The sequence below is a fragment of the Nerophis ophidion genome, linkage group LG07 (genome assembly GCF_033978795.1).
Source record: "Nerophis ophidion isolate RoL-2023_Sa linkage group LG07, RoL_Noph_v1.0, whole genome shotgun sequence".
In the NCBI taxonomy this organism is placed as follows: Eukaryota; Metazoa; Chordata; class Actinopteri; order Syngnathiformes; family Syngnathidae; genus Nerophis; species Nerophis ophidion.
Window position 1 is genome coordinate 11,866,017 of NC_084617.1, and position 27,890 is coordinate 11,893,906.

At 41.7% G+C, this 27,890-nt stretch overlaps 1 protein-coding gene across 3 annotated transcripts in view; it reads right to left on the reverse strand.

Moving 5' to 3' along the window:
• The window catches only part of mylk5 (myosin, light chain kinase 5), a 256,924-nt gene that overhangs the window by 222,209 nt on the left and 6,825 nt on the right, over window positions 1-27,890 (reverse strand). Inside the window, exons 2-13 of one of the 3 annotated variants that reach the window (XM_061905341.1) lie at window positions 26,777-26,908; window positions 26,453-26,605; window positions 22,771-22,926; window positions 22,483-22,518; window positions 17,468-17,595; window positions 14,169-14,322; window positions 13,806-14,104; window positions 10,066-10,147; window positions 8,608-8,716; window positions 6,125-6,328; window positions 2,648-2,865; window positions 2,462-2,585 (exon numbers count right to left, since the gene is read on the reverse strand). In XM_061905341.1, coding sequence (XP_061761325.1) covers window positions 2,462-2,585; window positions 2,648-2,865; window positions 6,125-6,328; window positions 8,608-8,716; window positions 10,066-10,147; window positions 13,806-14,104; window positions 14,169-14,322; window positions 17,468-17,595; window positions 22,483-22,518; window positions 22,771-22,926; window positions 26,453-26,605; window positions 26,777-26,908 — 1,795 coding nt within the window. The remainder of the gene's footprint in view (window positions 1-2,461; window positions 2,586-2,647; window positions 2,866-6,124; window positions 6,329-8,607; window positions 8,717-10,065; window positions 10,148-13,805; window positions 14,105-14,168; window positions 14,323-17,467; window positions 17,596-22,482; window positions 22,519-22,770; window positions 22,927-26,452; window positions 26,606-26,776; window positions 26,909-27,890) is intronic. The other 2 variants (XM_061905342.1, XM_061905339.1) reach the window with 2 other exon arrangements.

Genomic DNA, 27,890 nt, shown 5'->3' on the forward strand with positions numbered 1-27,890 from the left:
ATGTTAGTTAAAGTGGAATATATGTTAGGTCTGGAAAAACACAGAGGCTATTTCATCACTACAAGCCTGTTTCGCAGGTTTCCCTGCTCTTCAGATTTTTTTTTTAAATTCTTTAAAGTGGAATATATGTTAGTTAAAGTGGAATATATGTTAGGTCTGGAAAAACACAGAGGCCATTTCATCCCTACAAGCCTGTTTTGCAGGTTTCCCTGCTCTTCAGGTTTTTTTTATTTTAATTCTTTAAAGTGGAATATATGTTAGTTATGGGGCTTCACGGTGGAAGAGGGGTTAGTGCGTCTGCCTCACAATACGAAGGTCCTGCAGTCCTGGGTTCAAATCCAGGCTCGGGATCTTTCTGTGTGGAGTTTGCATGTTCTCCCCGTGAATGCGTGGGTTCCCTCCGGGTACTCCGGCTTCCTCCCACCTCCAAAGACATGCACCTGGGGATAGGTTGATTGGCAACACTAAATTGGCCCTAGTGTGTGAATGTGAGTGTGAATGTTGTCTGTCTATCGGTGTTGGCCCTGCGATGAGGTGGCGACTTGTCCAGGGTGTACCCCGCCTTCCGCCCGATTGTAGCTGAGATAGGCGCCAGCGCCCCCCGCGACCCCGAAAGGGAATAAGCGGTAGAAAATGGATGGATGGATAAAGTGGAATATATGTTAGGCCTGGAAAAACACAGAGGCTATTTCATCCCTACAAGCCTGTTTCGCAGGTTTCCCTGCTCTTCAGGTTTTTTTTTTTAATTTTTTAAAGTGGAATATATGTTAGTTAAAGTGGAATATATGTTAGGTCTGGAAAAACACAGAGGCTATTTCATCCCTACAAGCCTGTTTTGGAGGTTTCCCTGCTCTTCAGGTTTTTTTTAAATTCTTTAAAGTGGAATATATGTTAGTTAAAGTGGAATATATGTTAGGTCTGGAAAAACACAGAGGGTATTTCATCCCTACAAGCCTGTTTCGCAGGTTTCCCTGCTCTTCAGGTTTTTTTTTTAATTCTTTAAAGTGGAATATATGTTAGTTAAAGTGGAATATATGTTAGGTCTGGAAAAACACAGAGGCCATTTCATCCCTACAAGCCTGTTTCGCAGGTTTCCCTGTTCTTCAGGTTTTTTTTTTAATTCTTTAAAGTGGAATATATGTTCGGTCTGGAAAAACACAGAGGCTATTTCATCCCTACAAGCCTGTTTCACAGGTTTCCCTGCTCTTCAGGGGATTTTTTTTTTAATACAACAAAACAGGCTTGTAAGGACGAAATAGTTTTTCCTGACCTAATGTATATTCTGCTTTAAAAAAACATTTTTAAAAAATCCCCTGAAGAGCAGGGGGACTGCAAAACAGGCTTGTAGGGATGAAATAGCATCTGTGTTTTTCCTGACCTAATGTATATTCTGCTTTAAAAAAAAAAATTAAAAAAATCCCCTGAAGAGCAGGGAAACTGCAAAACAGGCTTGTAGGGATCAATCAATCAATGTTTATTTATATAGCCCTAAATCACAAATGTGTCAAAGGACTGTACAAACCATTACGACTATGACATCCTCGGAAGAACCCACATAAGGGCAAGGAAAACTCACACCCAGTGGGCAGGGAGAATTCACACCCAGTGGGACGCCAGTGACAATGCTGACTATGAGAAACCTTGGAGAGGACCTCAAATGTGGTCAACCTCCCCCCTTTAGGGGACCGAAAGCAATGGATGTTGAGCGGGTCTAACATGATACTGTGAAAGTTCAATCCATAGTGGCTCCAAAACAGCCGCCAGAGTTCAATTCAGCATCTGTGTTTTTTTCCTGACCCAAATTATATTTCGCTTTAAAATAAATAAAGATAAATAGATAAATCCCCTGAAGAGCAGGGAAAACTGCGAAACATGCTTGTAGAGATGAAATAGCCTCTGCGTTTTTCCGGACCTAACATATATTCCACTTTAAAGAAGAAAAAAAATCTCTTGAAGAGCAGGAAAACCTGCAAAACAGGCTTGTCGGGATGAAATAGCCTCTTGTGTTTTTCCTGATCTAACAGATAGAAAAATACACATGTTATTGCTAGAATATACGCAAAAATAGAAAGTTAGATAGGAGTAGAGTTCAGAAGTCACTCTCTTTTAAATTTAGTGTAGAATTGTTGTCCGGTTTTGTTATTGTTGTCCATGCAAATTGTTGTGAGGACATATCTAGTACTAAAACCTAATAAGAACTTTATTCATTGATTGATATTTTTATTAGTACATTGCACAGTTCAGTACATATTCCGTACAATTGACCACTAAATGGTAACACCCCAATAAGTTTTTCAACTTGTTTAAGTCGGGGTCCACATTAATCCATTCATGGTACAGGTGAATGAAATTAAGCCGGAAGTATAAACGCTGATATGTTTAACATGAAGAATGAAGGTTGCTCCGAACTAGCAGTTGCTGACCTTGCTGTCAAATGATCCCTGACTAAATGTTGACTCACAGAATGTAGCAGATGACCCCGATGCTCCACATGTCAGTCGCCAAGCACACGGGCTCGTAGTTGATCACCTCGGGGGCGACGAACTCCGGCGTCCCTTGCATCACCTTCAGGGGGGTCCTGTTATCTGTCAATCAAAGTCTGATGTTAAAATGAATCCCAAGCGCTGGTGAGGACATTTGAATGCACCGAGTTGGCTGGCCAGGCCAAAGTCGATGATCTTGATGGCGGTGCCGGTGGTGTCCACGCACACGATGTTCTCAGGTTTGAGGTCCAGGTGGACGATGCTCTGCTGGTGCATGAAGGAGACGCCCTGCAGGATCTGCAGCATGTATCGCACGCTGGCGGGCTCCGTGTGCTCGAAGCTGTCGTCCACGATGCGCTCGAAGAGCTCTCCGCCCGCGATGCTGCACACAGACCGCACTTATTTAGCATCCATCTATCCATCCATCTTCTTCCGCTTATCCGAGGTCGGGTCGCGGGGGCAACAGCCTAAGCAGGGAAACCCAGACTTCCCTCTCCCCAGCCACTTCGTCTAGCTCTTCCCGGGGGATCCCGAGGCGTTCCCAGGCCAGCCGGGAGACATAGTCTTCCCAACGTGTCCTGGGTCTTCCCCGTGGCCTCCTACCGGTTGGACGTGCCCTAAACACCTCCCTAGGGAGGCGTTCGGGTGGCATCCTGACCAGATGCCCGAACCACCTCATCTGGCTCCTCTCGATGTGAAGGAGCAGCGGCTTTACTTTGAGTCCCTCCCGGATGGCAGAGCTTCTCACCCTATCTCTAAGGGAGATCCCCGCCACCCGGTTCTGTCCCCCTGTAATGTTTGATCCTGTTCTTTCTCCCTGTAATGTTTGATCCTGTTCTGTCTCCCTGTAATTTTTCATCCTGTTTTGTCTCCCTGTAATGTTTGATCCTGTTATGTCTCCCTGTAATGTTTGATCCTGTTCTGTCTCCCTGTAATGTTTGATCCTGTTATGTCTCCTGTAATGTTTGATCCTGTTCTGTTTCCCTGTAATCTTTCATCGTGTTCTGTCCCCCTGTGATTTTTGATCCTGTTCTGTCTTCCTGTAATCTTTCATCCTGTTCTGTCTTCCTGTAATGTTTGACCCTGTTCTGTCTCCCTGTAATGTTTGATCCGGTTATATCTCCCTGTAATGTTTGATCCTGTTATGTCTCCCTGTAATGTTTGATCCTGCTCTGTCTCCCTGTAATGTTTGATCCTGTTCTGTCTCCCTGTAATGTTTGATCCTGCTCTGTCTCCCTGTAATGTCTAATCCTGCTCTGTCTCCCTGTAATGTTTGATCCTGCTCTGTCTCCCTGTAATGTTTGATCCTGTTCTGTCTCCCTGTAATTTTTCATCCTGTTCTGTCTCCCTGTAATGTTTGATCCTGTTCTGTCTCCCTGTAATGTTTGATCCTGCTCTGTCTCCCTGTAATGTCTAATCCTGCTCTGTCTCCCTGTAATGTTTGATCCTGTTCTGTCTCCCTGTAATTTTTCATCCTGTTCTGTCTCCCTGTAATGTTTTATCTGGTCTGTCTCCCTATAATGTTTGATCCTGTTCTTTTTCCCTGTAATGTTTGATCCTGTTATGTCTCCCTGTAATGTTTGATCCTGTTCTGTCTCCCTGTAATGTTTGATCCTGTTCTGTCTCCCTGTAATTTTTCATCCTGTTCTGTCTCCCTGTAATGTTTGATCCTGTGCTGTCTCCCTGTAATGTTTGATCCTGTTATGTCTCCCTGTAATGTTTGATCCTGTTCTGGCTCCCTGTAATGTTTATCTGATCTTGAATGGGATTGTGCTGAAAATTGTAATTTCCCCTTGGGGATTAATAAAGTATTTCTGATTCTGATTCTGATGTTCACGTTCAGAACCTGTACAATATAAAACAATTTTTCCAAAAAATGCAATTTTGGTAGAACTTTTGTATGAATGCTGAAGCGCCAAAGCCTTACTGAAAGGCTAACAGTTAGCTCACTGGCCAGATAGCTTCAAGTAACAAAAAAAATATATATATAAGCATGCTAACAGTTATGCTAACAAGCAAACAAAAAATTAGTGGAATAGCAAAATATATGACACTCACCTGCAAAATTTGCTAAAAAGATCTAGCATGGTAGCGTCAAGTACCAACATATATTACTCTGTGATGCATGATTAAATGTTTTTTTAAGTTAGCATGTTAACGTTAGCATATAAAATTAGGCTGACCAAATTCTGAAATCCCAAAAAGAGGACACATATATGCATGCCAAGGCCGAGACTAGGTGAAAATTTGCCAATGATACTTGAACTTGCTTTTGTATATTGTAGTGTCCTGGAAGAGTTAGCGCTGCAAGGGATTCTGGGTATTTGTTCTTTTGTGTGTATGTCGTGTTACGGTGCGGATGTTCTCCCGAAATGTGTGTGTCATTCTTGTTGGCCCTAGTGTGTGAATGTGAGTGTGAATGTTGTCTGTCTATCTGTGTTGGCCCTGCGATGAGGTGGCGACTTGTCCAGGGTGTACCCTGCCTTCCGCCCGATTGTAGCTGAGATAGGCGCCAGCGCCCCCTGCGACCCCGAAAGGGAATAAGCGGTAGAAAATGGATGGATGGATGGATTCTTGTTTGGTGTGGGTTCACAGTGTGGCGCATATTTGTAACAGTGTTAGGCTGTTAACCAAGTATGCCTTGACAAACAATCAATCCTCTACTTTGCTCTCTCGTTCTCTCTGTCTCTTCCCCTCCCTCACGAATGATGTTGCGTGCTCACACCTTCGCAATTAGTTTTGTTTTTAATCCCCTCTTAACCCTGGACGCGCAATGAAAATACACGCAACCCTGACTCAAAATTCCGGATATTTGTGGCATTTAAGAAACCCCGCCCGGACAGCCCCACAAAAGAGGACATGTCCGAGGGAAAAGAGGACGTACGAAATGAGGTAAAAAAGATATAAATAAATAAATGGGTTGTACTTGTATAGCGCTTATCTACCTTCAAGGTACTCAAAGTGCTTTGACACTACTTCCACATTTACCCATTCACACACACATTCACACACTGATGGAGGGAGCTGCCATGCAAGGCGCCAACCAGCACCCATAAGAAGCAAGGGCGAAGTGTCTTGCTCAGGACACAACAGACGTGACGAAGTTGGTACTAGGTGGGATTTGAACCAGGGACCCTCGGGTTGCGCACGGCCACTCTTCCACTGCGCCACGCCGTCCCACTATCCCACTAACGTTAGCCCATGAACAGGTAGCATTCGTCCTGTAACAAAATATTAAACAATGAGGTATACACCTGCAAAATTTGAAAAACAAAGCTACCATCCTAATATTAGAAGGCAAATGATTGCTACGGGCCGGAAATGGCGCATGGTTTTATAGCTAAAAGTTTGTTGAAATGAATTATATTTATATAGCGCTTTTTCTCTAGTGACTCAAAGCGCTTTACATAGTGAAACCCATCATCTAAGTTACATTCAAACCAATGTGGGTGGCACTGGGAGCAGGTGGGTAAAGTGTCTTGCCCAAGGACACAACGGCAGTGACTAGGATGGCGGAAGCGGGGATCGAACTTGCAACCCTCAAATTGCTGGCACGGCCGCTCCACCAACCGAGCTATACCGCCCCAGGTTTTGCGTATATTAGGTACAGGTGCATAAATAAGGAAGTAACAAATACTCACAATTCCATGACCATGACTATCTCAGGCTTGTGGTCGTAGGCGGCGAGGCAGCGGACCAGCTTGGGATGATGCAGTTTGTTCATCAGTTCGATCTCCTTGCCGGCCGCCTCCCTTTCTTTGGCCCGCCGGCCTTTGTAGAACTTTCCGGCGCAGACGTGGCCGCTCTCTTTGTGCTTTAGCTTGAACACCAGACCAAACTTCCCCCTGTGGAGCGAACGTGTCGACTGATTAGGAGACTTCTCCACCGTCAGGGTTCACATCCATCCATCCATCCATCCATCTTCTACCATGAATTGATTAACGTGGACCCCGACTTAAACAAGTTGAAAAACTTATTCGGGTGTTACCATTTAGTGGTCAATTGTACGGAATATGTACTGTACCAGGAGCCACTTCTTGGGTACTGATTAATGTGAAGGGCTACCAGTTTGATACACACTTAAAAAATTGCCAGAAATAGCCAATTTGCTCAATTTACCTTTAATAAATAAATAAATCTATATATATTAAAAAAATGGGTATTTCTGTCCGTCATTCCGTCGTACATTTTTTTTTCCTTTTACGGAAGGTTTTTTTGTAGAGAATAAATGATGAAAAAAACACTTAATTGAACGGTTTAAAAGAGAAGAAAACAGGAAAAAAATGAAAATTAATTTTGAAACATAGTTTATCTTCAATTTCGACTCTTTAAAATTTCTAAATTCAACCGAAAAAAAGAAGAGAAAAACTAGCTAATTCGAATGTTTTTGAAAAAAATTAAAAAAAAGAATTTATTGATCATCATTAGTAATTTTTCCCGATTAAGATTAATTTTAGAATGTTTATGACATGTTTTAAATAGGTTAAAATCCAATCTGCACTTTGTTAGAATATATAACAAATTGGACCAAGCTATATTTCTAACAAAGACAAATCATAATTTCTTCTAGATTTTCCAGAACAATTTTTTTTAAAGAAATTCAAAACACATTGAAATGAGATTTAAATTTGGTTCTACAGATTTTCTAGAATTGCCAGAATATTTTTTTTGAATTTTAATCATAATAAGTTTGAAGAAATATTTCACAAATATTCTTCGTCGAAAAAACAAGCAAAAATAAAGAATTAAATTAAAATGTCTTTATTATTGTTTACAATAAAAAAAACAATACTTGAGCATTGATTTAAATTGTCAGGAAAGAAGAGGAAGGAATTTAAAAGGTAAAAAAGTAAGTGTTAAAAATCCTAAAATCATTTTTAAGGTTGTATTTTTTCTCTAAAATTATCTTTCTAAAAGTTATAAGAAGCAAAGTAAAAAAATAAATGATTTTATTTAAACGTGTAAAGACCGAGTCTTTAAAATATTTTCTTGGATTTTCAAATTCTATTTGAGTTTTGTCTCTCTTAGAATTAAAAATGTCAAGCAAAGCGACACCAGCTTGCTAGTAAATAAATACAATTTAAAAAAATAGAGGCAGCTCACTGGTAAGTGCTGCTATTTGAGCTATTTTTAGAACAAGCCAGCGGGCGACTCATCTGGTCCTTACGGGCGACCTGGTGCTAATAAAAGTTTCAATCAATTCAATCAATCAATTCTTCCGCTTATCCGAGGTTGGGTCGCGGGGGCAGCAGCCTAAGCAGGGAAGCCCAGACTTTCCTCCCCCCAGCCACTTCGTCCAGCTCTTCCCGGGGGATCCCGAGGCGTTCTCAGGCCAGCCGGGAAACATAGACTTCCCAACGTGTCCTGGGTCTTCCCCGGACGTGCCCGAAAGACCTCCCTAGGGAGGCGTTCGGGTGGCATCCTGACCAGATGCCAGAACCACCTCATCTAGCTCCTCTTGAAGTGGAGGAACAGTGGCTTTAGTCTGAGCTCCCCTCGGATGCACCCTATCTCTAAGAGCTTGTACCCGTGATCTTTGGACTGGACTCTCGCGACTGTGTTGGATCCATTATGGATCGAACTTTCACAGTATCATGTTAGACCCACTCGACATCCATTGCTTTCCTCCTCTCCAAGGTTCTCATAGTCATCATTGTCACCGACGTCCCACTGGGTGGGAGTTTTCCTTGCCCTTATGTGGGCCTACCGAGGATGTCGTAGTGGTTTGTGCAGCCCTTTGAGACACTAGTGATTTAGGGCTATATAAGTAAACATTGATTGATTGATTGATTGTCCTCATGACCATAGGTGAGGATGGGAACGTATATCGACCGATATATTGAGAGCTTTGCCTTCCGGCTCAGCTCGGATCGATACTGAAGACGCCACACCGCATCTCACGATCCACTCCTCCCTCACTCCTGAACAAGACTCCGAGGTACTTGAACTCCCCCACTTGGGGCAAGACCCCCTCCCCAGCCCGGAGATGGCACTCCACCCTTTTCCGGGCGGGAACCATGGACTCGGACTCGGAGGGGCTGATTCCCATCCCGGTCGCTTCCCACTCAGCTTGCGAACCGATCCAGCCTGTCCCAATCTTTCCACCATTGTTCTCCATACTCACATTCCCAGTTTCTCCAGCACGTGGTAGTGGTCTGTCACCTTGTGAGCACGCTCCATCGTGACTAGCGAGTCCCGACAAAACTCCTCCTCTGGTGGTGCGCAGTCCGACTCTGCACAGACCATAAAGACTTTACAGACAAACCATCCCTTTCGGGGAACGGCTTCACTTCCAGTTGCATGCTTTGAAACGATATCTCCAGGTCATTGTAGGCTCCAGAAACCCCTTCCCCACCTCGCGACCCTGAACGGGACAATCGGTAGAAAAATGGATGGATGGATGGACTTTGGAATTAGGAATGATCGCTTCCAGGGGGTCAAACTTGGTAAGTGCACAATTACCGACTATAGAGTGCACCGGATTATAAGGCGCACTGTCTATGTTTGATCTTTTTTTCATATTTAAGACGCACCGGACTATAAGGCGCATTAAAGAAGTCACATTATTATTGATTTTTTTCTAAAATCCTTGTGGTCTACATAACATATAATGGTAGTTCTTTGGTCAAAATGTTGCATGGATGATGTTTTACAGATCATCTTCAAGTCGCGTTCAGGATGCACCGTTTTGTGTCGTATTTACGTGGCTCACCTTCGACGGCGTCTTCTCCCCCGTCATCTTTGTCGTAGCCGTGTAGCGTGCAAGGACGGGAGTGGAAAGAGTCGATCAATCCATCAATCAATGATTATTCATCCACCCATCCATTTTCTACCGCTTTTTCCCTTTCGGGGTTGCGGGGGGGGGGGGGGGGGGCGCTGGCGCCTATCTCAGCTACAATCGGGCGGAAGGCGGGGTACACCCTGGACAAGTCGCCACCTCATCGCAGGGCCAACACAGATAGACAGACAACATTCACACTCACATTCACACACTAGGGCCAATTTAGTGTTGCCAATCAACCTATCCCCAGGTGCATGTCTTTGGAAGTGGGAGGAAGCCGGAGTACCCGGAGGGAACCCACGCATTCACGGGGAGAACATGCAAACTCCACACAGAAAGATCCCGAGCCTGGATTTCAACCCAGGACTGCAGGACCTTCGTATTGTGAGGCAGACGCACTAACCCCTCTGCCACCGTGAAGCCTATTATTCATATAGCCCTAAATTACTAGGGGCGGTTTAGCTCGGTTGGTAGAGTGGCCGTGCCAGCAACTTGAGGGTTGCAGGTTCGATTCCCGCTTCTGCCAAACTAGTCACTGCCGTTGTGTCCTCGGGCAAGACACTTTACCCACCTGCTCCCAGTGCCGCCCACACTGGTTTGAATGTAACTTAGATAATGGGTTTCACTATGTAAAGCGCTTTGAGTCACTTGAGAAAAAGCGCTATATAAATATAATTCACTTCACTACTAGTGTCTCAAAGGGCTGCACAAACCACAACGACATCCTCGGTAGAGCCCAAATAAGGGCAAGGAAAACTCAAACCCAGTGGGACGTCGGTGACAATGATGACTATGAGAAACCTTGGAGAGGACTGGGATGGCGATGAAGGCTGCAGCAGAAAAGGGTCCCCAGTCGTCTTGGAGTCCACGCCACTGGACCCTGACCCGGATTTGCCAAGGATCGTGTGGTGACTGTCTGTGCACCAGTCTCCCCATGTTAAACCAAGTCACGCACAGGCATCCTCCATAAAGAGATACCCCCCTACCAGGAGGATCGTCATACTCGCTTCGAGTGACCGCCGATGATGAACTGTAAACACGAAAAGGTAGTAAGGTATCTTTCATTTTCTCCGGAAATCGACAGTGAGCCCTATAGCCCGGTGGGCCTAATGTACGGAATAATTCTGGTTGTGCTTACCGACCTCGAAGCAATTTTTTTTAGTACACAACGTAATGATAAGCTGTTATGTTGGATCCACTATGGACTGGACTTTCATGATATCATGTTAGACCCGCTCGACATCCATTGCTGCCCACATATGCGGTCCTCTCCAAGGTTTCTCATTGTCACTGTCACCGACGTCCCACTGGGGTGAGTTTTTCCTTGCCCTTATGTGGGCTCTGTACCGCGGCTGTCGTTGTGGCTTGTGCAGCCCTTTGAGACAATTGTGATTTAGGGCTACCGTATTTCCTTGAATTGCCGCAGGGCATGTAGTTTGCGCCTGCCTGGAAACTCGCTTTGCAAAAAAATTTGCGCATGCTTATTTCTACCGCATGGTCAAACTCGTGACGTCACCAGTGACACTTCCCCTGTCATCATTTTCAAAATGTAGGAGGCGGATTTCAATACCGGTAATTTGAAATCGCATAAAGGGAAGAAGATTAAGAGCTATTCAGTAGGATTTAAGGTCCAAACTTACATCACACTCAAATTTTTACTGCATGCCTTTGGTAAGTGCCAAAGTGAGAAGAGGTTTTAAAATAATCAGCTCATTCTTACTTTTACCGCATGCCTTTGGTAAGCGCAGGAGTGAGAAGAGGTTTTAAATTAATTAGCGCCCCGGCGGCAATTTAAGGAAGTACGGTATATTGATTGATAAGTGTGACCAGTAGATGGCAGTCACACATAAGAGATACGTGTAGACTGCAATATGACGCCAGTAAACAACACCAAAACTTTGAATGTTCCATTGAAAATAAAAAACTTTACACACGTGTGTAGGCATTTTTAACTCACTTATTATATCTCTCATTATTATTAGCGCATGCTTATTATTACCGCCGGGTCAAACTCGTGACGTCACCAGTGACACTTCCCCTGTCATCATTTTCAAAATGCAGGAGGCGGATTTCTACACCGGTAATTTGAAATCGCATAAAGGGAAGCAGATTAAGAGTTATTCAGTAGGATTTAAGGTTCAAGCTTACATCATACTCAAATTTTTACTGCATGCCTTTGGTAAGTGCCAGAGTGAGAAGAGGTTTTAAAATAATTAGCGCATGCTTACTTTTACCGCAGGCTTTTGTAAGCACAGGAGTGAGAAGAGGTTTTAAATTAATTAGCACCCCGGCGGCAATTCAAGGAAATACGGTATACTGATTGATTAATTGATAAGTGTGACCAGTAGATGGCAGTCACACACAAGAGATACGTGTAGACTGCAATATGACGCCAGTAAACAACACCAAAATTTTTGAGTGTTCCATTGAAAATAAAGAACTGTACACGCGTGTGTAGGCATTTTTAACTCACTTATTATATCTCCCATTATTATTAGCGCATGCTTATTATTACCGCCGGGTCAAACTCGTGACGTCACCAGTGACACTTCCCCTGTCATCATTTTCAAAATGGAGGAGGTGGATTTCTACACCGGTAATTCGAAATCGCATAAAGGGAAGAAGATTAAGAGCTATTCAGTAGGATTTAAGGTCCAAGCTTACATCATACTCAAATTTTTACTGCATGCCTTTGGTAAGTGCCGGAGTGAGAAGAGGTTTTTAAATAATTAGCGCATGCTTACTTTTACCGCATGCTTTTGGTAAGCGCAGGGGTGAGAAGAGGTTTTAAGTTAATTAGCGCCCCGGCGGCAATTTAAGGAAGTACGGTATATTGATTGATATGTGTGACCAGTAGATGGCAGTCACACATAAGAGATACGTGTAGACTGCGATATGACGCCAGTAAACAACACCAAAACTTTGAATGTTCCTTTGAAAATAAAGAACTTTACATGCGTGTGTAGGCATTTTTAACTCACTTATTATGTCTCCCGTTGTTATTAGCTCATGCTTATTATTACCGCCGGGTCAAACTCGTGACGTCACGAGTGACACTTCCCCTGTCATCATTTTCAAAATGTAGGAGAAGGATTTCTACACCGGTAATTTCAAATCGCATAAAGGGAAGAAGATTAAGAGCTATTCAGTAGGATTTAAGGTCCAAACTTAAATCACACTCAAATTTTTACTGAGGTTTTAAAATAATTAACACATGCTTACTTTTACCGCATGCCTTTGGTAAGCGCATGAGTGACAAGAGGTTTTAAATTAATTAGCGCCCCGGCGGCAATTTAAGGAAGTACGGTATATTGATTGATAAGTGTGACCAGTAGATGGCAGTCACACATAAAAGATATGTGTAGACTGCAATATGACGCCAGTAAACAACACCAAAACTTTGAGTGTTCCATTGAAAATAAAGAACTTTACACACGTGTGTAGGCATTTTTAACTCACTTATTATATCTCCCATTATTATTAGCGCATGCTTATTATTACCGCCGGGTCAAACTTCTGACGTTTATGAGTGACACTTCCCCTGTCATCATTTTCAAAATGGAGGAGAAGGCTTTCAATACCGGTAATTCGAAATCGCATAAAGGGAAGAATATTAAGAACTATTCAGTAGGATTTAAGGTCAAAGCTTACATCACACTCAAATTTTTACTGCATGCCTTTGGTAAGTGCCGGAGTGAGAAGAGGTTTTAAAATAATTAGCGCATGCTTACTTTTACCGCATGCCTTTGGTAAGCGAAGAGGTTTTAAATTAATTAGCGCCCCGGCGGCAATTTAAGTAAATACGGTATATTGATTGATTGATTAATTGATAAGTGTGACCAATAGATGGCAGTCACACATAAGAGATACGTGTAGACTGCAATTTGACGCCAGTAAACAACACCAAAACTTTGAGTGTTCCATTGAAAATAAAGAACTTTACACGCGTGTGTAGGCATTTTTAACTCACTTATTATGTTTCCCGTTATTATTATTATTAATCTTTGTAATCAATTATTTTAACGAGTCAGCGATGTCATCTACCAACTTCTAGCAGGTTTTATGACTGCCATTGGCTACTTTCCTCGCTAAGGACGCAGAAGATGAGACAAAAGAGCCAACAGAGAAAACATCCATCCATCCGTCTTCTTCCGCTTATCCGAGGTCGGGTCGCGGGGGCAGCAGCCTAAGCAGGGAAGCCCAGACTTCCCTCTCCACAGCTACTTCGCCCAGCTCCTCCCGGGGGGGATCCCGAGGCATTCCCAGGCCAGCCGGGAGAGATAGTCTTCCCAAAACCTAAGTTTTGGTTAATTAAAACTACCATTCGGAGGCCACAGTACAGGCAAAGTTCCTTGAGGTGAAGACATTACTGCTAACATGCTAACATGCTAAGTGTTAGCAACATCATGCCATGTATGTATTCGTATTTCTATATGTATAAAGTAGCTAAAATGCATACGAGTGCTGATCATGTAGTGTAGTGGTTCACATAGTTGGCTCACATGTTCATAAAGACACATAAATACCAGAAGGAATGTCTCACTCTTGTCGTCCAGGGTGACCACAGGTGACGGCGGTCCCGGCTCGCTCACCCCCACCGTGTTATAGGCCCTCACCCTGAAGCGGTACTGGTCCCCGGGCTGCAGGCCTGCACACACCCTGTAGGAGGTGCTCTTACACCCGGACGTCAGCGCCGTCCAGTCCCGTCCCCGGTTGACCTCCACCACGTAGCCCAGGACGGCGCTGCCTCCGTCGTAAGAGGGACCCGACCAGGACAGCACCAGACTGCCGGGAGACAGCAGGGACACCAGCGGACAGGAGGCCGGAGGCTGCGGCCTGTCTGGGAGAAGCAAATGTACGCTTTGTGTAGTCGAGAGTGTGTGTGTGTGTGTGTGTGTGCTTACCAATGACCGAGAGGGTGAGTGTGTGTTGGGCCGAGCTCTTGCGGTCCTTCACTACCACAGTGTAGGAGCCCGTGTGCTGGACTCCAGCCGCGGTGAGAACCAGCGTGCTGCTGTCGTCCAAATTCTCCGTCCACACCTCAGGACCATCTACCATCTGCACGGAAGAAACGACATTCAAAATCTTCTGAACATGCGTGTAGATCTCCCTGAATAGGGTTACATACCATACTAATATTTGCCATTCAATTTCTGTATAAATGCATGTATTATTCCTGCAATATCTTTCTATGTACAAAACCAAAAAAACAGGGAAGTTGGCATGTTGTGTAAATGGTAAATAAAAACAAAAAACAATGATTTGCGAATTATTTTCAACGAATATTCAGTTGAATAGACTTCAAAGACAAGATACTTAACGTTCGAACTGAGAAACTTTGTTAATTTTAGCAAATATAATTTGATACCTGCAAAAAAGACTGAGAAAGTTGAGGAATGCTCGTCAAACATTCACTTTTGGGAATGTCCAAAGTCCTCAGACATGGACCAAAATTCCAACAGAAACGTTCAAAATTTTGTCGAAAATGTTCCCAGATTAGTGGAAACTTCAAACCCCCAAAACCAGGGAAGTTGGCACGTTGTGTAAATGGAAAATAAAAACAAAAAACAATGATTTGCAAATTATTTTCAATCAATATTCAATTGAATAGACTTCAAAGACAAGATACTTAAAGGTCGAACTGAGAAACTTTGTTATTTTTTGCAAATATTAGCTGATGTGGAATTTGATGCCTGCAACATGTTACCAAAAAAGCTGGCACGAGTGGCAAAAAAGACTGAGAAAGTTGAGGAATGCGTGTCAAACATTCACTTTTGGGAATGTCCAAAGTCCTCAGACATGGACCAAAATTCCAACAGAAACGTTCAAAATTTTGTTGAAAATGTTCCCAGATTAGTGGAAACTACAAACCCCCAAAACCAGGGAAGTTGTCACGTTGTGTAAATGGAAAATAAAAACAAAATACAATGATTTGCGAATTATTTTCATCCAATATTCAATTGAATAGACGTCAAAGACAAGATACTCAACGTCCGAACTGAGAAACTTTGTTAATTTTTGCAAATATTAGCTCATGTGGAATTTGATGCCTGCAACATTTTTCCAAAAAAGCTGGCACAAGTGGCAAAAAAGACTGAGAATGTTGAGGAATGCTCGTCAAATATTCACTTTTGGGAATGTCCAAAGTCCTCAGACATGGACCAAAATTCCAACAGAAACGTTCCAAATTTTGTCGAAAATGTTCCCAGATTAGTGAAAACTACAAACCCCCAAAACCAGGGAAGTTGTCACGTTGTGTAAATGGTAAACAAAAACAAAATACAATGATTTGCGCATTATTTTCAACCTATATTCAATTGAATAGACTGCAAGGACAAGATACTTAAAGGTCGAACTGAGAAACTTTGTTATTTTTTGCAAATATTAGCTCATGTGGAATTTGATGCCTGAAACATGTTTCCAACAAAGCTGGCACGAGTGGCAAAAAAGACTGAGAAAGTTGAGGAATGCTCGTCAAACATTTACTTGTGGGAATGTCCAAAGTCCTTCGACATGGACCAAAATTCCGACAGAAACGTTCCAAATTTTGTTGAGAATGTTCCCAGATTAGTGATAACTACAAACCCCCAAAACCAGGGAAGTTGTCATGTTGTGTAAATTGTAAATAAAAACAAAATACAATGATTTGCGAATTATTTTCAACCAATATTCAATTGAATAGACTTCAAAGACAAGATACGTAACATTCGAACTGGTCAACTTTGTTATTTTTAGCAAATATTAGCTGATGTGGAATTTGATGCCTGCAACATGTTTTAAAAAGCTGGCACAAGTGGCAAAAAAGACTGAGAAAGTTGAGGAATGCTTGTCAAACATTCACTTTTGGGAATGTCCAAAGTCCTCAGACATGGACCAAAATTCCAACAGAAACGTTCCAAATTTGGTCGAAAATATTCCCAGATTAGTGAAAACTACAAACCCTCAAAACCAGGGAAGTTGGCCCATTGTGTAAATGGAAAATAAAAACAAAATACAACCTATATTCAATTGAATAGACTGCAAAGACAAGATACTTAATGTTCGAGCTAGAAAAGTTTGGTATTTTTTGCAAATATTAGCTCATTCGGAATTTGATGCCCGCAACGTGTTTAAAGAAAGCTGGCACGAGTGGCAAAAAAGACTGAGAAAGTTGAGGAATGCTTGTTTGGAACATCCCACAGGTAAACATGCTAATTAGGAACGGGTGGGTACCGTGATTGGGTATAAAAGCACCTTCCGTTAAATGCTCAGTCATTCACAAACAAGGATGGGGCGAGGATCACCACTTTGTGAACAAATGCGCGAGCAAATTGTGGAACAGTTTAAGAACAACATTTCTCAACCAGCTATTGCAAGGAATTTAGGGATTTCGCCATCTACGGTCGGTAATATCATCAAGAGGTTCAGAGAATCTGGAGAAATCACTGCACGTAAATGGCAATGCCCGTGCATCAAAAAGCGGCATCGGTGTGTAAAGGATATCACCACATGGGCTCAGGAACACTTAAAAAAAAAACACTGTCAGTAACTACAGTTTGTCGCTACATCTGTAAGTGCGAGTTAATGCAAAGCCAAAGCCATTTATCAACAACACCCGGAAAACGGCGCCGGCTTCTCTGGGCCCGAGCTCGTCTGAAAGTGAAAAAGTGTTCTGTGGTCTGACGAGACCAACATTCCAAATTGTTTTTGGAAACCGTGGACGTCATGTCCTCCGAAACAAAGAGGAAAAGGGTTAGGGTTAGGGTTAGGTGGAGCTCGGTTGGTAGAGCGGCCGTGCCAGCAACTTGAGGGTTGCAGGTTCGATTCCCGCTTCCGCCATCCTAGTCACTGGCGTTGTGTCCTTGGGCAAGACACTTTACCCACCTGCTCCCAGTGCCACCCACACTGGTTTAAATGTAACTTAGATATTGGGTTTCACTATGTAAAGCGCTTTGAGTCACTAGAGAAAAGCGCTATATAAATATAATTCACTTCACTTATTCACAAAAGAACCATCCGGCACAAAGTTCAAAAGCCAGTATGTGTTTTTTTTTTTACGATTTACACAACGTACCAACTTCATTGGTTTTGGGTTTTGTAGATTCTATACAGGCTTAAAAACATTCACACTATAATAGAATTTAATTATATAATTTTTGGTGCATTTCTTGTCTTTTTCCTTGTTGTATTAAATAGTTTAGTGTTGGTCCCTGAATGACATCACCTGCTCCTTGTTTCTGATCCAACAGGACACCACAGGCGGACTGCAGGTGAACCGGCAGGTGACGCGTGCAGGATGTCCCGCCTTCACCTCCACGTGCTGCGGAGGCTTCTCGAAGCGCAACACTGGGCCTGCCGGAGGCAAAAACCAAACACACAGACGGAACAATTAAAAAGAAATAAAAATAAACGAAGAAGCAAAGGGCGGGGGAAACAGGTTTGACATGAAGCCAGCGAGAAAAACAGGAAGCTGGGGTGTCAGATAAAGCGGGTGTCACCTCGCAACAAATGTGTCAAGTTGATGCACAAACAGATACGAGCAGACATGCACGACCAGTTTTTGTTGGTGATACTTGTCCTCAGGGGAGGGGACACCATCTTTCTAAAATCTTTAGCAAATACATTTTTGGGAATGTCCACATGGACCACAACCCGAACAGAAAAGTTCCAAGTTTTGTCAAAAATGTTCCAAAATTAGCGGAAACTATAAACCCCACAACTAGTGGACGCCCCTGCTTATTTCGGCAAGACGATTTCAAGCCACGTGTTACAACAGTGTGGCTTCGTTTGTAAAAGACTGTGCGAAAAATAATGCTCGGATGTTGTTGGCATCCAGGGACAAGCCCATCAAACATTTGCGTGATAAAGTACAAACCCCGTTTCCATATGAGTTGGGAAATTGTGTTAAAAGTAAATATAAACGGAATAAAATGATTTGGAAATCATTTTCAACCCATATTCAGTTAAATATGCTACAAATACAACATATTTGATGTTCAAACTGATAAACATTTTTGTTGTTGTTGCAAATAATCATTAACTTTAGAATTTGATGCCAGCAACGCGTGACAAAGAAGTTGGGAAAGGTGGCAATAAATACTGATAAAGTTGAGGAATGCTCATCAAACACTTATATGGAACACCGCACAGGTGTGCAGGCTAATTGGGAACAGGTGGGTGCCATGATTGGGTATAAAAGCAGCTTCCATGAAACGCTAAGTAATTCACAAACAAGGATGGGGCGAGGGTCACCAATTTGTGAACAAATGCGTGAGCAAATTTTCGAACAGTTTTTTAACAACATTTCTCAACGAGCTATTGCAAGGAATTTAGGGATTTTACCATCAACGGTCCGTAAAATCATCAAATGGTTCAGAGAATCTGGAGAAATCACTGCACGTAAGCGATGATATTACGGACCGTTGATCCCTCGGGCGGTACTGCATCAAAAACCGACATCAGCGTGTGAAGGATATCACCATATGAGCTCAGGAACACTTCATAAAACCACTGTCAGTAACTACAGTTGGTCGCTACATCTGTAAGTGCAAGTTAGAACTCTACTATGCAAAGCGAAAGCCATTTATCAACAACACCCAGAATCGCCGCCGGCTTCGCTGGGCCCGAGCTCACCTAAGATTGACTGATATAAAGCGGAAAAGTGTTCTGTGGTCGGACGAGTCCGCATTTCAAATTATATTTGGAAACAGAGGACGTGATGTCCTCCAGAACAAAGAGGAAAATAACCATCCGGATTGTTATAGTCGCAAAGTTCAAAAGCCAGCATGTGTGATGGTATGGGGGTGTATTAGTGCCCAAGGCATGGGTAACTTACACATCTGTGAAGGCACCATTAATGCTGAAAGGTCCATACAGGTTTTGGAACAACATATGTTGTCATCCAAGCAACTTTATCATGGACGCCCCTGCTTATATCAGCAAGACAAGTGTTACAGCAGCGTGGCTTCGTAAAAAAAAGAGTGCGGGTACTTTCCTGGCCCGCCTGTAGTCCAGACCTGTCTCCCATGGAAAATGTGTGGCGCATTATGAAGCGTAAAATTTGACAACAGAGACCCCGGACTGTTGAACGACATAAAACAAGAATGGGAAAGAATTCCTCTTTCAAAGCTTCAACAATTAGTTTCCTCAGTTCCCAAACGTTTATTGAGTGTTTTTAAAAGAAAAGGTGATGTAACACAGTGGTGAACATGCCCTTTCCCAACTACTTTGGCACGTGTTGCAGCCATGAAATTATAAGTTAATGTTTATGAGTTTGAACATCAAATATGTTGTCTTTGTAGTGCATTCAATTGAATATGGGTTGAAAAGAATTTGCAAATCATTGTATTCCGTTTATATTTACATCTAACACAATTTCCCAACTCATATGGAAACGGGGTTTGTACATTGTTGGAAACACTTTTGGGAATGTCTAAAGGCCTCAGACACGGAACAAAACTCCAACAGAAACGTTTCAAATTTGTGGAAAATGTTCCCGGATTAGTGGAAACTATAAACCCCGAAACCAGTGGACGCCCCTGCTTATTTCGGCAAGACGATGCCAAGCCACGTGTTACAACAGCGTGGCTTCGTTTGTAAAAGAGTGCACAAAATAATGCTTGGATGTTGTTGGCGTCCAGGGACAAACCCATCAAACGGGATAAACTACAACTCGGACGGTCTCAGAAATGGACTAAAATTCTCAAAAAGACATTTTGAAATCTTATTGAGTGTTCTCCAAAGCGTGGAAACTTTTACATAAAGAGTGGACGTGGGAACAACTGCGGACTTTTGGCAATTTCCACGTTCTGCAAGCTTCACAAACACTTTTTCCGATACTTTTTGTCCATTTAGTGTTAATCTTAAAGGGACAAGTGGTAGAAAACGGATGGATGGATGTTCCCAGATGATTGGAAACTACAAACCCCCAAAAACCAGTGAAATTGGCACCTTGTGTAAATCGTAAATAAAAACAAAATACAATGATTTGCTAATTTTTTTTCAACTTATATTCAATTGAATAGACTGCAAAGACAAGATACTTAACGTTTGAACTGGTAAACTTTGTTATTTTTTGCGAATATTAGCTCATTTGGAATTTGATGCCTGCAACATGTTTCAAAAAAGCTGGCACAAGTGGCAAAAAAGAATGAACAAGTTGAGAAATGCTCATCAAACACTTATTTGGAACATGCCACAAGTGAACAAGCTTATTTGGAACAGGTGGGTGCCATGATTGGGTATAAAGGCAGCTTTATCGTGGACGCCCCTGGTTATTTCAGCAAGACGATGCCAAGCCACATCCTGCGCGTGTTACAGCAGCGTGGCTTCGTCGTAAACGAGTGCGGGTACTAGACTTAGAGATTTCACCATCTACGGTCCCTAATATCATCGAAAGGTACGGAGAATCTGGAGAAATCACTGCAAGGCCGTAAAACCAACATTGAATGCCCGTGACCTTCCGTCCCTCAGGCGGTACTGCATCAAAAAGCAACATCAAACGTGTAAAGGATATCACCACATGGGCTCAGGAACACTTCAGAAAACCACTCTCGGCAACTAGAGTTGGTAGCTACATCCGTGCAAGGCGAAAGCAATTTATCAACAACACCCAGTAACGTCGCCGACTTCTCTGGGCCGGAGCTCATCTAAGATGGACTGATGCCAAGTGTAAAAGTCTTCTGTGTTCTGACGAGTTCGCATTTCAAATTGTTTTCGGAAACTGCGGACGTCGTGTTCTCTGCGCCAAAGAGGAAAAGAACCATTGGGATTGTTTTAGGCGCAACGTTCAAAAGCCAGCATCTGTGATGGTATGGGGGTGCATTAGTGCCCAAAGCATGGGTAACTTACACATCTGTGAAGGCACCATTAATGCTGAAAGGTACATACAGGTTTTGGAACAACATATGTTGTCATCCAAGCAACGTTATCATGGACGCCCCTGCTTATTTCAGCAAGACGATGCCAAGCCACATCCTGCGCGTGTTACAGCAGCGTGGCTTCGTACTAAAAGAGTGCGGGTACTAAACTTAGAGATTTCACTATCTATGGTCCGTAATATCATCGAAAGGTACGGAGAATCTGGAGAAATCACTGCAAGGCCGTAAAAACCGACATTGAATGCCCGTGACCTTCGATCCGTCAGGCGGTACTGCATCAAAAAGCAACATCAGTGTGTAAAGGATATCACCACACGGGCTCAGGAACGCTTCAGAAAACCACTCTCGGCAACTACAGTTGGTAGCTACATCCGTGCAACGCGAAAGCAATTTATCAACAACACCCAGTAACGTCACCGACTTCTCTGGGCCGGAGCTCATCTAAGATGGACTGATGCCAAGTGTAAAAGTCTTCTGTGTTCTGACGAGTTCGCATTTCAAATTGTTTTCGGAAACTGTAGACGTCGTGTCCTCTGCGCCAAAGAGGAAAAGAACCATTCGGCGCAAAGTTCAAAAGCCAGCATCTGTGATGGTATGGGGGTGCATTGGTGCCCAAGGCATGGGTAACTTACACATCTGTGAAGGCATCATTGATGCTGAAAGGTACATACAGGTTTTAGAGCAACATATGTTGTCATCCAAGCAAGGTTATCATGGACGCCCCTGCTTATTTCAGCAAGACAATGCTAAATAAAAGAGTGTGGGTACTAGACTGGCCTGCCTGTAGTCCAGACCTGTCTCATATTGAAAATGTGTGGTGCATTATGAAGCCTAAAATACTTAAGCTGTACATCAAGCAAAAATTGGAAAGAATTTCACCTGAAAAGCTTCAAAAATTGCTCTCCTCAGTTCCCAAACGTTTACTGAGTGTTGTTAAAAGGAAAGGCCATGTAACACAGTGGTAAAAATGCCCCCTACGCCAACTTTTTTTGCAATGTGTTGCTGCCATTAAGTTCTAAAAAAATAAGTTTCTCAGTTTCAACATGAAATATCTTCTCTTTCGGTCCATTCAATTAGATTTACAAATCATTGTATTCTGTTTTTATTCACCATTTACACCCTGTGCCACCTTTAATGGTGTCGTAGAAAACAATTGGGGGAAACAAATGGGAAACCATTTCTAAGGGAAAACATCACAAAAATAATGTTGGCTCAGTTTCCGGACTTTCTGCAATTTCACTCCCTGTTTCCTCACATTTTAATTCTTGCATGCAACCAATACTACGTCTCCTAAGCACGTGCAGCTTTATTCTATTAAATAAGGAGGCAATGGTCAGAAAATGTGTCAAAAATCCCTTACCTGTTGCGGAGTTGGCTCGCTTCTTCGGCACGACCTCTGCAAAGAGAGGAATGTTTGGTTACAAAGAATGGAGGCGTGTCATTATGATGTTTACTTCCTTATGTGGCTTTCAGCGGCTAAAAAAAAAACATATTTACAGATAAGCTTCCCGGCGGACGTTGTGGCAGCCATAAGACAAGCGGCGATGATGCATTTCCCTTTTTTTTACTCCCCCCAAATATAACCTGGATGTCCGGACCAGAGGCCTAGTAAATAATGTCAATTAAAAAAAAAAAAAAAGGTGATGACCTCGTAGGGAAGAGACCGGACTCTGCAGAAGACCGCTGGTAGGGGACGAGGACGCTGGTGGATTCTCCGGTTCTTGAGGAGCGTGCCGGGGTTTCCCGATTCCCATCGTGCTCTTTGTTGCCTTCAAAGTCTGCACGCCGTGAATGGTTTCAAAGTCTGGACAAGCAGCCAGAGGGAGGAAAATCAGACAACATCATCAAGGGAGATAAGACTGGTAGACATGTTGGGTCCTCTTCCTCTGAGGTATTACAAACCCCGTTTCCATATGAGTTGGGAAATTGTGTTAGATGTAAATATAAACGGAATACAATGATTTGCAAATCATTTTCAACCCATATTCAGTTGAATGCACTACAAAGACAACATATTTGATGTTCAAACTCAATAAACTTTATTTTTGTTTTGCAAATAATAATTAACTTAGAATTTCATGGCTGCAACACGTGCCAAAGTAGTTGGGAAAGGGCATGTTCACCACTGTCTTACATCACCTTTTCTTTTAACAACACTCAATAAACGTTTGGGAACTGAGGAAACTCATTGTTGAAGTTGAAAGTGGAATTATTTTCTATTCTTGTTGTATGTAGAGCTTCAGTCCTTCAACAGTCCGCTGTCGTATTTTACGCTTCATAATGCGCCACACATTTTCGATGGGAGACCGGTCTGGACTGCAGGCGGGTCAGGAAAGTACCCGCAAGTACTATGAAGCCACGCTGTTGTAACATGTGGTGTGGCATTGTCTTGCTGAAATAAGCAGGGGCGTGTCAGGCTTGTCCCTGACAGTTTGGCCATGTTTTAGTTTTTCCTCTGCGTTTGTCTTTGTTTCCTGTCAGCGCTCTTATTTTGTGCGTTTCCTGTTCGTCTCCCTGAGTGCTGTGTCTCCCCAGCTGTGGCTGATTGGCACCTGACCACACCTGGTGTCAATCAGCCAAATACTATTTAAAGCTGCCTTCCCCTCCAGTCAGTGCTAGATTATTGTCACCACTACCTGTCAATGTCATTAATACTTATCGTTGTAGCTGTGTCTACTTCTGTTCACTCTTCTCATGTCATAGTTCCTTCGTGTCACAGTAAGTGTTTTTGTTTCTAGTCCACAGCTAGCCTTTGTGGTAGTTTTTGTTCATAGCCAAGTTTGGCTATGAACACCCTTTTGTTTGTCCTTGTTTTATTGTTAAATTAAATCATGTTTACCTGCACAATGCCTGCCACCTTCTCTGCATCTTGGGGTTCGTCACCAACTCAATGTGACAGGGCGTCCATGAAAAAGACGGCGCTTAGATGGCAGCATATGCAACTTTATCAGTATGTATTGCCACCTTTCCCAACTTCTTCGTCACGTGTTGCTGGCATCAAATTCTAAAGTTAATGATTATTTGCAAAAAAAAAAAAAAAAAATGTTTATCAGTTTGAACATCAAATATGTTGTCTTTGTAGCATATTCAACTGAATATGGGTTGAAAAGGATTTGCAAATCATTGTATTCCGTTTATATTTACATCTAACACAATTTCCCAACTCATATGGAAACAGGGTTTGTACTTCTATCATTATACTAGTATTGATATTCTTTGAATTAATGTAAATAAATAGAATGTTGCATATTATTTGTGTTATTATTCAAGAATTTTTAACACAAATTGAATAGGATTTTGTGCAAAAACATGCAAAAATGTTGTAATTTGAATATCCTTTAATAGGATTTTTATACATAAACATGAGAGGAGCCAGATGAGGCGGAGACCACGGGGGAAGACCCAGGACACGTTGGGAAGACTATGTCTCCCGGCTGGCCTGGGAATGCCTCGGGATCCCCCCGGGAGGAGCTGGACCAAGTGGCTGGGGAGAGGGAAGTCTGGGTTTCCCTGCTTAGGCTGCTGCCCCCGCGACCCGACCACGGATAAGCGGAAGAAGATGGATGGATGGATGGACGTGCACATTTAATGCAAAGGTAGATACGACGAAAAATGTTGTAGGATTTTGTACAAAAACATACGCAAAAAAAAAAAAGAAAGTTATGTACTACAGTGATTAGGATGACGGACGCAGGAATTGAACTTGGAACCCTTAAGTTGCTGACACGGCAGCTCTACCACCCGGGCTAAACCGATTAGTGTTATTAAAGAATTTTTAACACAAATTGAATAGGATTTTGTGCAAAAACATGCAAAAATGTTGAAATGCGGGTATCCTTTAATAGGATTTTTTTATACATAAAAGTGCACATTTAATACAAAGGTAAATAATACTAAAATGTTGTAAGGTTTTGTAAAAAGAATATGCCAAAAATGTGAAAGTTAGGTATTACTAAAATTTAGTTGGATTTTTAAAAAAAAACTAAACAAACTCATGTCAATTTTAGTGAAGTGAATTATATAGCGCTTTTCTCTAATGACTCAAAGCACTTTACATAGTGAAACCCAATATCTAAGTTAAATTTAAACCAGTGTGGGTGGCACTGGGAGCAGGTTCGTAAAGTGTCTTGCCCAATGACACAACGGCAGTGAGTAGGATGGTGGAAGCGGGGATCAAACCTGGAACCCCCAAGTTGCTGGCACGGCCACTCTACCAACCGAGGTAAACCGATTTGGGTTATTATTCATTATTGTGCAAAAATATTTAAACATGTTTAAATGTGGATATCATTTTATAGGATTTTTATACATAAAGGAACACATTTAATAGAAAAGTAGATACTACTAAAAATGTTGTAGGATTTTGTACAAAAAAATACGCCAAAAATGTGAAAATTAGGTACAACTAGAATTTAGTTGGATTTAAAAAGAAAACTAAACAAATTCATGCAAAAATTTACCACTTAAACAAGTTGAAAAACTTATTGGGGTGTTACCATTTAGTGGTCAATTGTACGGAATATGTACTGTACTGTGCAATCTACTAATAAAAGTTTCAATCGATCAATCAATCAAAAAAAGATAGAAAACAAGATATTAGAATTTAGTCGGATTTTAAAAAAAATAAATAAATAAAAAAATACACAAAGATTAAGAATGTTTTATACAATGATAATTTAGGAATATTTTGTGGAGAAAAAAAACAAAGAAACAGAAAGTTCGATACAAGAATTTTGTATGATTTTAAACAAAAAAAAAACACGCAAAATAATGCAAAACTAAATTCTACTCATTATTTTTAGTGACTACTTCAATGATTATACAAAACCCCAAACCAGTGAAGTTGGCACTTTGTATAAATGGTAAATAGAAACAGAATACAAGGATTTGCAAATCCTTTTCAACTTGTATTCAATTGAATAGACTGCGAAGACAAGATATTTAATGTTGCAACTGGAAAACGTTGATATTTTTTGCAAATTGGGTTGATTCCCAACCCAACTATTGGGTTGAATTTATTTAACCCAAACGTTGAGTTATGTTAACTCAATGTTGGGTGATTTCTAAATAATGTTCATGAGATTAATCCATGGTAAAATTCCCTTTAAGAAAAAAATTACTTTTTAATTTAAAAAAAAAAAGCCTTTTATGTATTTTAAATGCGATACTTGTTGAAAAACAACCCAAAAACTGGCTTATAATTTTGAAAACACAGATCTTGAGTTAAAATAATACCCTTATAACCCAAAAAATGGGTTGCTATTCATAAAAAAATAACTCCAAAATTTAACCCAACAATAGCAACCGGTATTTTTTTTTCAGTATGTCACCTCTGACAAAGACGGCGGCACAACCGGAAGTCTTTCCCGCCGCGTTTTCCGCCAAGCAGGTGTAGGCGCCGGCGTCCTCCGGCAAGCAGTTCCGCACGACGAAGCTCACCCCGTCGCCATTTTGGGTCGGAATCCCGAAACGGGCTGCCTCACCTGCCAAAATTAAAGGTCAAAGGCGTCAAAAATAACCAGTTCAGCGTTTTTAAATTTTCCAGCATGGCGTTTCCAGTCAAAAGTTTTGAGACACGTACTTATTCTACTGAATGGCAAAGTGTCCCTAAACTTTTGAGCCATACTGCATGATTAAGTGTAAACGAGCCCCACCGTTGTGTAACCACGTCACGTTGACGGGTCGGCTCCCCGAGAGAACGCCGCGCAGGGTGATGTCATCGCCTTCGTCCACGCAGCAGTCCTGCAGAGGCTCGGCGAAGACGGGCGGCTCTGCGAGCGGGGGTCCTGCAAACCAAGAAACAACTTACAATAACTTTCAAAATGGTCAAATTAGATTTGATTGCATTTGATCATATTGCGTAACTTGTATTTAAGTGATTTTTTTAAATTAATGTCTTAAATATATGCAATACATTTAATTTAATTAAAATTTTAAATAATTAATTACGAGAACTTACTTCAGTGTTCTTATTACTCTCAAGGCACGACAAAAAATTTAAATTAATTTTTGATAAAAACATACTGTACAATATTTTAAGTAGTTAGTTAAATAACAATTTACAAATGATTTTATAGCAACAGACCGGCAAATTTTAAGGATGATAGTTTTGATAGTTTTCATCTTCAAAACTAGTACAATATATACATTTTTTTTAATTTTTAAACTCGAAAATGCAATTTTAGTTGGAATTTTGAACAGCCCAAGTCAAACTGATATGCTAACAGTTAGTACTCTGGCCAGATAGCGTTAAGTAACCAAAAAAAAAAAAGAGTAAAATGAGCTAAATAAGTTAGCAAAGAATGCTAACAGTGCTATGCTAACATGCTAACAATAGCTTGCTTACAGTAAACACTAATGAAATATCATAATATATGACACTGAGTTGTATGCTTAATAAATTAGCTATAAAAAAAACAAAAAACAACATGCTAATGTTAACATGTTAAAATGCTAACTCTAATTCCAATGTGTCTAGTATCAAAATGTATTACTCTGAGGTGTTACCTGAAAAATTTGTTTACAATGCCAGCATGCTAAAGCTAGCTTGCATCAAGTACCAAATTTATGAGTTATATACCTACAAAATTATCCTAAAAAGAGGTACCATACTAATATTAGCATACTAACAGGTATCATTCGCTAAGTAACAAAATATTTGACCTTGAGATGTATTAGCTAAAAAAGAACAACATGCTAGTGTTAACATGCTAAAATGCTAACTGTAAATGAAATGTGTCAAGTACAAGGATTGTATCTGAAAAATGG